Source organism: Grammomys surdaster, unplaced genomic scaffold, assembly GCF_004785775.1.
Source record: "Grammomys surdaster isolate TR1022 unplaced genomic scaffold, NIH_TR_1.0 145, whole genome shotgun sequence".
NCBI classification, from domain to species: domain Eukaryota; kingdom Metazoa; phylum Chordata; class Mammalia; order Rodentia; family Muridae; genus Grammomys; species Grammomys surdaster.
In genome coordinates, this window is record NW_021604603.1 from 3,858,575 (window position 1) to 3,868,700 (window position 10,126).

The 10,126-nt window shown below is 44.8% G+C and overlaps 1 protein-coding gene across 2 annotated transcripts in view; it reads left to right on the top strand.

Annotated features, from left to right (window-relative positions):
* Nucleotides 1-8,347, top strand: part of Adipor1 (adiponectin receptor 1) — a 17,246-nt gene extending 8,899 nt beyond the window's left edge. For both annotated transcript variants that reach the window (XM_028764733.1, XM_028764734.1), the window contains exons 3-8: nt 1,368-1,484; nt 1,769-1,940; nt 2,960-3,146; nt 4,870-5,057; nt 7,193-7,386; nt 7,672-8,347. In XM_028764733.1, coding sequence (XP_028620566.1) covers nt 1,368-1,484; nt 1,769-1,940; nt 2,960-3,146; nt 4,870-5,057; nt 7,193-7,386; nt 7,672-7,800 — 987 coding nt within the window. In that variant the 3' untranslated portion in view covers nt 7,801-8,347. The remainder of the gene's footprint in view (nt 1-1,367; nt 1,485-1,768; nt 1,941-2,959; nt 3,147-4,869; nt 5,058-7,192; nt 7,387-7,671) is intronic.
* The last annotated feature ends 1,779 nt before the right edge of the window (nt 8,348-10,126 follow it).

Below are 10,126 nucleotides of genomic sequence, written 5' to 3' on the forward strand. Positions count from 1 at the left end.
GATAGATAGATAGATAGATAGATAGATAGATAGATAGATAGATAGATAGGTAGGGCTCAACTACTGCTTTGACTAGACCAGTTCAAAGGACCCATATGCCTGGGAGTTGTCAGCCGTGGGCGGGAAGTGATTAACGTTTTGATTTTTAAAGGAAATATGTATTTTATGAAGGGGGGGCGTACAGGACATGCAACGACAACAACCTGTGGAGATTAGAAGAGGGGTATCAGATCCCTCGGGTCTGGAGCTGCAGGCAGTTGTGAGCCGCCATGCTGGGACTGTGAAATTAACTTGGGTCTTCTGCAAGAGCAGTTGTTTTATTTGTTGTTGTTTTATGCAGCTCTGACTGGCCCAGAACTTATCTAATGTACCAAGTAGACTAGACTAGCCTCAAAATCACAGTGAACCTCTTGTCTCAGTCTCCCACTGAAGGGGTTTAAAAGTAGATGTCATCACGGTTGGCCACAGTTGTCATGAGTGCAAACCCAGAGTAAATGGTCAGAGAGTGACAAGTAAGATTGCCACAGTCATCACTAAGTCTGTCATTTTGTTTAGCTTTGAAAGTTAGTGGACTGGGGCTGAGTGTGATGGTGCAGACTTTGAATCCCAGCTCTCAGGAAGCGGAGGCAGGTGGATCTTCTTGGTTTGAGTGGCCAGTCTGGTCTATGCGATGAATTCCAAGCCAGCCAGAGGTACATAGGGAGACCCCTGGCGGGTGGGGAGGTAGAAGGGAAGGAGAGAGAGAGAGAGAGGGAGGGAGGGAGGGAGGGAGGGAGGGAGGGAGGGAGGGAGGGAGGCAGACAGAATGAATTAGTAGTAGACTAGAAGACTGTTTGGGAATTTGGGGAAAGTTGAGGACTACTTGTCTTCAAAAGAGAATGGGAACGGACAAGAAGTCTCAGTGTGTCAAGTCTGATGAGCTGAGTGTGATCCCTGGAACCTACAAAGTAGAAGGAAAGAACCAACTTCCTAAGGTGTTTTGGCGTGCATGTGCACATACACAAAGAGTAAAAATTTTAAAAATGTTTTAAGAGAACAGGCACATAACATCTAAGGCAACATGTACCTGTGATAAAATTTAAATAAATGAAAAGAAACTAAATTTAAAAAATATCTAGGCCAAGTGCTCTAAGCCTGTGTTCTTCCAGTGCTAGTCTCAGTCTGCCTCCTATGTGCCATATTGAACTTTCACTCCAGTATAGACAAAGTAAAAATCTCAGACAACTGTAGCGAACTCAGTAAGTATCGTGCTTGGGAGTGGAGGTCCAGCTTTCTGAAGAAGAGACTGTGTGGTATGCTGTGAGTTTGAGTCTCCTCAGAAGTTTTAGTTCAGGAGATGATGTCTAGATTGATGCTTGTTTTCTTAGGCTGAAGAAGAACAGACATGCCCAGTGCCACAAGAAGAGGAGGAGGAGGTGCGGGTACTGACGCTTCCTCTGCAAGCCCACCATGCCATGGAGAAGATGGAGGAGTTCGTATATAAGGTGTAACCTAGAGACAGAAAGGGGGGGGATTGGGGGAGGGCAGGCTTGTCTGGGATGTTTCTACCTGGGGTGGAAGGACACTTCTTGATGACCTGAGTTCAATTAGATCCTCATGGATCTAATTACAATGGATCTAAATCCAATCCCCTGGTGACCCCACTGTCCTATTTTTGGTATGTCCAAGCCCATCCTTCCGAAGCTCTAGGCAGGCTCTTCTTCAGTGCGCTTTCCCAGGAGAGCTACTTTTCACTGCAGCCCATCTGAAGGCATTGTGTGTGTTGTAGGTCTGGGAGGGACGCTGGAGGGTCATCCCGTACGATGTGCTTCCTGACTGGCTGAAAGACAATGACTACCTGCTACATGGCCACAGACCACCTATGCCCTCCTTCCGGGCTTGCTTCAAGAGCATCTTCCGCATCCACACAGAAACCGGCAACATCTGGACACATCTGCTTGGTGAGTGATTTGGAAGAGGAAAAAAATCCAGTTTGTAGTGATGAGTGCTGTACCACTGAGCAACATTCTAGTCTTGGGTTGTTGGTGGTGATGCACGCCTCTAATACCAGCACTTGGATCTCTGTGAGTTCAAGGCCAACCTGGTTTACATAGGAGTTCAAGGCTAGCCAAAGAAACAAACAAACAAACAAGGAATTCCAATATTATTTGCCAAGGAATTTGTCCATGGGGAGAGAATAAATTTTCTTTGAATAATTGATATCAGGCGTCTGACATTTTAGGTTACCGTTCACCTTACTTGACAGTTGATTGCTGGTCTTTATTACAGGGCAGAAGGCCCAGAACACAAGGGAATAGCACTGCTCGTCGGCTTTGGATTCCTGCTGGAACATCTGTGTAGTGGGAACTCCTGTTTCCTAACTTGCCACTCTAAAAACAAAATGCCACCATTTCACAGAATAGTATTTTTGTGGACTGAGAATGTGTGCTTGCCGAGCTCCAAGAAGCCCTGGCTTTGCTTCCTAGCACTGAGTAAACTGGGCATGGTGGCACATACCTGCAATCTCAGGAGGTGGAGGCAGGAAGGTGGGAAGTTCAGGGTCACCCTACACAGGGGTTGGAGGCCAGCCAGGAATACATGAGACCCTGTCCCAAAAATAAAAATGTCAGAGTTGGAGAGATTAACTTAGTGGTTGAAAGAACTGGTTGTTCTTCCAGAGGATCTAGGTTCAATTCCCAGCATGCTTGTGGCTTTTGCAACTGTCCATAAGTCCAGTTTCAGGGTATTTGAGACCCTCACACAGGCAGACATGCAGACATGCAGACAAAACACAGATGTACATAAAATAAAAATAAGTAAATTATTTAAGAGATAATAGAACTGTCTGTCTCGGTTTGTTTGTTTTGCTGATGGCAGTTCTCCTAGCTAATTCCCCTGTTTACTGATAGAAACAGTGGCTGCCTCAGTGTAGATAGTCCATGTTTCCTCATGGGTTATTTTTCCTTTTTGTCTTGTACAGGTTTTGTGCTATTTCTCTTTCTGGGAATCTTGACCATGCTCAGACCAAATATGTACTTCATGGCTCCCCTACAGGAGAAGGTGGTCTTTGGGATGTTCTTCCTGGGTGCAGTGCTCTGCCTCAGCTTCTCCTGGCTCTTCCACACCGTCTATTGTCATTCAGAAAAGGTCTCTAGGACTTTTTCCAAGTAAGTTGAAAGGCCAGCCATAGCAGAGACCACATGCATTATTGTCCCATCTTGTCCCAGGACTGAGCAGGCACTTGGAGCTGCTGGACCTCATAACAGACCCTGTTGTGCCCAAGGAAATGAAGTTTTCTCTTCTGTTGTTAGAGCAAGATGATGAAGTTTTTCTAATAGAAAGTAAAACTTCATGATAAACGTCCCACGACCTCCTCGGCAGATGGAAACCAATTCTGGGATATATTTTCTACAGAAACAGTAATGTCTTTTGTGAAACTTGAGGTGCTGATGGATTGCTGTCAAGACTATGTACCTAATACAAGCTTATCTTTCTATTGACTGTGGCCAAGTGGTGTGTGGCAGGCAGTCTGTGCTTCAGACTGCTCGTGCTCTGACCCCACGCAAAGCTTATCTTGTTGGCCAGACAGTGCTAGAAGAACCAGCTATCTCTCAGGCACAGTCCATGGCCCTAGCTCAGCATGGGGCTCTGTTTACTTGGGTAGTGGTTGTTCCTGCTTTCTTAGTGATAGTGGTAGATTATTTTATTTCTCCCAGTAACTCCAGTAATGAGAGTACATTTTTATTATTTAGCGTGTCAGTTTCAAGGAGGACAGGATGCACTTGTATTCTAAGCTACTCAGTAGGCTGAGACAGGAGGACCACTTGAGCTCAGAAATTTGAGGCAAACCTGAACAATATAGCAAGACCCTGTCTAAAATCATAAAGAAGAAAATAGATCTGGTAGCTAACATTTATAATCTCAGCCTCAGTGGGCTAAGGCAGGAAAATTGCTGCGACTTTCAGGCTAGCCCAGGCTACATAGTTAATTTCAGGTCAGCCTGGGATAGAGAGTAAAGCTCTCTCCAAAAAAAAGGAGAGGTTGGTCAGATGGTTCAGTGGTTAAAAAATGCTTGCTACCACGCCTAACGACCCAGGTTCCGTCCTGGGACCCACATGGTAGAAAGCAAGAACCAACTCTGACCTCCGTACTCAGGCAATAGTGAACATACAAATAAATAATTTAAAGGAGAAAGTCAATAAAAACAGGACAAACAAAAGTAATTTTTAGGTGGAGCATGGTGGCATGTGACTGTAATTCCAGCACTCGGGAGGCAGAGGCAGGAGAATGAACTAAAACTGGAGACGAGTTTAGGATACCTAATGAGTTTAAGGCCTTTTAGTGGGACCTTGTCTCACAAACAAACAAAGATCCCCTAATGACGCTTCTAATCCGTGGGTTTTACTTTTAGGACTCCTTCAGATTGGGGAAACAATCCAGGGCTTGAGTGTCATGTTCTAAAAGTGTCTGATGTAGCCCAGGCTAGACTTGAGTTTGCTCTGTACCTTGAACTCCCCAACCTTTTGTCTCCACTAGCCAAGTGATGGAAGAATTACAGGTATGCACCACATACTTGCCCTTCTTAGAGGATTTTTTTTGGTCTGGAACTCCTTCTATAGACCAAGCTGGCCAGGAACTCACAGAGATCTGCCTGCCTCTGCCTCCCTAGTACTGGGATTAGAGACATGTGCCACTACCCCCCAGCTCAGAGAATTTTTTTGCTGGAAAGCAAAATGTTCTCAACTTTGTAGAGTTTGAGTACAGGATAGATTATAGGGACTGCTGAGACTCAGATGGTCAGGTCTGGGAGCAGGTGGAAGACTGTCGACTGGGTGATGAGCCACAGGTCTTCTTTCCTGTTCACGAGTGTGGTCTGTGGTTTCTTTTTAGACTGGACTATTCAGGGATTGCTCTACTGATCATGGGGAGCTTCGTCCCCTGGCTCTACTACTCCTTCTACTGCTCCCCACAGCCACGGCTCATCTACCTCTCCATCGTCTGTGTCCTGGGCATCTCTGCCATCATTGTGGCACAGTGGGACCGGTTTGCCACTCCTAAGCACCGGCAGACAAGAGCAGGTGAGTGGGAACACAGGTCAGGTGTGGTGGTTTACACTTCTCATCCCCGGACTTGAGGAAGATTGCATATGTTCCAAGGCATCGAGGGCAATATGCAGAACAAAACCCCATCTCAAAACAAACAGAAATAAAAACCAAGCACACCCTGGCACATTTCATTTTACCAGGAGTGGAATACCTGGTTTGAGGAATAAAATACTTTGAGCATAAAGATTAGTAGCAACTAATATAATAGCAAGCATTTAGACCTCTTCCTTCGTGTTGACTCATCTAGAGTCTCAAGGTTTTAGTACTTGGAGCAATGGACCAGTTACCACTAGCTTTCAGATGCCTTAACTCCTTCTCTAGTTTATGTGTATGGGTGTTTGCCCACATTGTGTCTGTGCACCACTTGCATGCCTGGTGCCTGTGGAGGCCAGAGAGGATATTGGACCCCTGGAATATAGATGGCTGTGAGCTGCCTCGTGGGTACTGGGACTGACCCAGGTCCTATCAAAGAGTAGCCAGTGCTCCTGACTGCTGAGCCACCCTTCTTTTTTTGTTTGTTTGTTTGTTTGTTTTGTTTTGTTTTGTTTTGTTTTGTTTTTTTAAGACAGGGTTTCTCTGTATAGCCCTGGCTGTCCTAGAACTCATTCTGTAGACCAGGCTGGCCTTGAACTCAGAGATCTGCTTTTCTCTGCAAAGTAGAGCAGACAGTCCCTGCCCCCCGTCCTGTACAGTGTGGGAACAAGAACTCAGACCTCCTTTGTTATAGATTCATGTGTCCCTGCAGCTTCAGGCAATTGCTCTTCTGAATATAGCCTTCTGTCTAGCTGTTCAGATGACCAGATTTCTGGTTCTTTCAGTCTTGTGATTTTATTAAGAATTTTTTACTTGTATACAATGTACTTTGATTTTATCTCTTCCCTCCTCCAGCTTCCTTCTAGACCTCCCCTGCCTGTCCCGGTCCAACTTCATGTCACCTTTTCTTTTTTTTTTTTTAAATGTCGCCCATTAGTCAATGAGTGCTTCCCGTGTGCACAGGGTGTGGAGACATCACTGAAGCGTGGACAGCCTCTCAGTGGCCACTCCCTTCAAAGAAAAATGGCTCACTTTCCCAGTATCCATCAACTGTCACTAGCTCCTCTGGGATGGGACCTTGTGAACCTCTCCCCAGTCCATGCTGGAATTTTGATTGGCTTGATTCTGTGCAGGTTTTCTAATGATCTTTTTTGTTTGTTTAAAAAGATGAATTATTTATGTGTCTTACTGTGTATCCGTTCATGTGCTCATAGAGGCCAGAAAAGACTGAGATCTCCTGGAGCTGAACTTCAGGGTTGAATGTGTCTTAGTATGTATGTGCATGTCCCCATGGAGGCCACAGAGAGTATGAGACCTCAGGGGTTAAATATATCCTAGTGTGTATGTACATGTGCATATGCCCATGGAGGTCACAGAGGGTATGAGATCTTCTGGCGCTGGAGTTCCAGGCAGGTGTGAATCACCCAACCTGGGTGCTGGGAAGTCTGGAAGAGCAGCAAACACCACTACACCGAGCTACCAAGCTATGTCTTCATCTTTTTCTGTGATCTTAATGAGAAACCTACTCTTCTGGCTTTGAAGCCACACTAGGTTTTGGCTTGGGTCTATACCAAGTTGACCATCAGATAATTTTTAACAAACCAACCAACCAACCAACCAACCTGTCTGTCTGTCTGTCTGTATCTATCTATGTATCTATGTATCTAGATATCTAGATATCTATGTATCTATCTATCGTGTATATGTTGTCTGTGTCTGGTTTTTCAAATTTTATATGTTTATATGTTACTGCTGGCTGACCCAGAACTCGGTATGTAGACCAGGCTGGCCTGGAACTAAATGAAATCCACCTTCCTCTGCCTCCTGAGTTCTGGAATTAAAGGAGTACAGGACCATGCTAGCTCCCCATTTTATTTATTTTATTTGTATATGTGTGAATCTGAGTCTACCATGTATGTGGCAGTGTCCACAGAGGTCAAAAGAGGTCCTAAATTTTTTTAAACATGAACAGTTCATAAGAAAACAGTTGCTTTTTGTAAATACATCAATTCCAGATTCACAGCAGTGCCTTCATGTAGCTACTTCCTATTGACAGTCATGTCTGTTCTGTTCAGGAGTGTTCCTGGGACTTGGCTTGAGTGGTGTTGTACCCACCATGCACTTTACTATCGCTGAGGGCTTTGTCAAGGCCACCACAGTGGGCCAGATGGGCTGGTTCTTCCTCATGGCTGTGATGTACATCACCGGAGCTGGCCTTTATGCTGCTCGGATTCCTGAGCGCTTCTTTCCTGGAAAATTTGACATATGGGTAAGAAATGACTCTTAGCAGGGCCTGTGATGGTGAGTGACTGGCCCAGGTCAGAGCTCTGAGTAGAAGGTTCTGAGAGATTTGGGTCATGAAGTATTTGTATGCACGTTGTGTCTGAAGGAAGAGGGTGGGCAGGATCAACACTGGTCTCGGAGAGTTTCTTAATAAAGCTCTAGAACAAGTATTGTTTTTATGATGTAAAGCAGTTTTAAGGAGAAACCAGAAGAGGCAAACGTTTCCTCCGACTCCTCCATCCTAAAGGTGAATCTCTGTTTGTTCCCACAGTTCCAGTCTCATCAGATTTTCCACGTCCTGGTGGTGGCAGCAGCTTTTGTCCACTTCTATGGGGTGTCCAACCTTCAGGAATTTCGTTATGGCCTAGAAGGTGGCTGTACCGACGACTCCCTTCTCTGAGCCTTCCCACCTGAGGGGTGGAGGAGGAACTTCCCAAGTGCTTTTAAAAATAACTTCTTTGCTGAAGTACGTACGAGGAAGAGTCTGAGTTGTCTGTTTCTAGAAGAAACCTCTTAGAGAAGTCAGTACCAGTGAGGCTTCAGCTAGCTGTCAAAGCCTCCCATGTGCATTCCCGGCAGTCACCTCAGCAAGGCAACTGCTGCTCCTTCACAGACAGGACGTGGGGGCTCATGTTGAGATTTTACCCATTCCTCCAGCCATTTTGGGAAAAAAATTATGAACTGGGATTCTTCAGAAATTCTGTTTTGTTTTTTCTTGAAGAAAATATCCCTCCCTTACCCCCGTCCTTACTTTGTAACCTGGCTGATAACGGGCCATCCATTTTTGTAGCACACTTTTCAGAAACAATTATAACCTGGTCCCATCTTTCTAGGACAAACAAAGCCACGCCTTGATGTAGCCCGGCTAATCATGGAAGTATGTCCAGGCTTCAAGTAACTTGAGTTTAAATCCTTTTTTTTTTTTTTTTTTGTCACTTGGATGAATAATGTAAAATTAAAATGGGGAAGATATTTAATATTTAATACTAAGCTTTAAAAAGAAACCTGCTATCACTGCTATGTATCTTGATGCAAAGACTATGGTGATAATAAAAGAAAGTACAGACAACGCTTGGCATTCAAAGAGTTAACGTGTGTTGTCTCAACTGTTGGCACACAACTCCTGAGGCCCAGGGTTTGTGAGGACTCCAGTTTCTCCTGAGACACAAATCAGAATCATACCGAGACATGTGTGGTTAGCGAATGAGCATAACCAGTTCCTAGCCTCTGATCTCTAGCACAACTTAGTACCATACAGACTCCTGATTAGGAGAATTACTATGCAGACTGGGGGTGGCCCTCAGATGGTAAAGTACGTACCTAGCACCCACAGAGCCCTGGGTTTCTTCACAATTATCACATAAATCAGGCATGGTAGGTCATGCCTATAATACCAACACCAAGGAGGTAGTTATATACATGGGACTGTCTCAGAAAATAAAATCATTGTGCTATCGTAGTGGTTTTGGTTTTTTGAGACAAAGTCTCTTTGTGTAACATTGCCTATCTTAGAACTCACTCTGTAGACTAGGCTGGCCTTAAACTCAGCCCCTCCATCATCCACCTCCCAAGTGCTGGGATTAAAGGCAAGCACCACCACTGTCTGGCGGTGGTGGTATTTATTACAAGAGTCTCTAATGTTGAGGTATACCCTAGAGCTTAGTTTTATTAACACTATCTTGTTGGTTCTAGAGAATCACTCAGTCACTGCAGTGGTTGATGTAGAAAAACCAGGGAAGGGTTGGCATGTGCTTGTGATCTCAGAACTGGGGAGAAAGACAGGTAGATCACTGCACCCTACACAGCAGACCTGCCTTCTTGACTACTTTCAGGGTAGAGAACTTGTCAGAAAAAAAAAAAAAGCAGACAGTGCTTGAAGAAGGACTCCTGAGGTGGTGTTGGCCTGAGTGTCTGTCCTCCCTCATACACACCCCACCCACCCGCAGAAGCCCACCTTGTTTACTGTGATTGTCTCACCAAAGGCTTACTCTCTCATACCTTTGTTAATTATTCTGAACCTGGTTAAGAGGTTCTGTTCATTGGCTAGTGTAAGCTGGTAGTGACTCAGCAAATAAGCAGTTGGGGGAAGAGCCAGGAATTACAGTGAACTGTAACACTGTACAAGCTCTCAACTGAAGACAAAAGATGCTTTGAAGAAACAATTTAGCCCAGCGCGGTGGTGCACGCCTTTAATCACAGCAAGCCAGAGGCAGAGGGTTCTCTGAGTTCTAGGACTGCTAAGATTACAAGGACTCTGTCTCCAAAACAAAAAAAGAAACAATTCACCTACGCCAAGAAACAAATGTTTCTTAGTCTCAAGTGGTAACCCAGGAAATAGAAATTAAAAGCAAAGGGACAAAGGTGGCTGTGGAGGTGCATGCTTTTCATCTCCACAGTGAGGTGCAGGTTCACAACCAGGGCCAACGTTGTGATCTTGTCTCAAATGAAGACAGAAAAGGAGAAACCGTTTCCCTCCAACCAGATAGGCACAGTCAGGCCTCACACTGAATGTGGAACCAGGGATGGTCTTGAACTCTTGGCACTCCTGCCTCTACCTTCTTAATCCTGGGATTATAGGCATTCACCACATCCTCTAAAAGTCATACCCTATCCCAAGTGTCAGTCTCCTATTCACCTGTCATTTATATTCTATGAAATACATTTATTTGCTATTTGTAATATTTGAAATTATCCTTATTTTCAAGGCAGGGTTTCTCTGTGTAGTT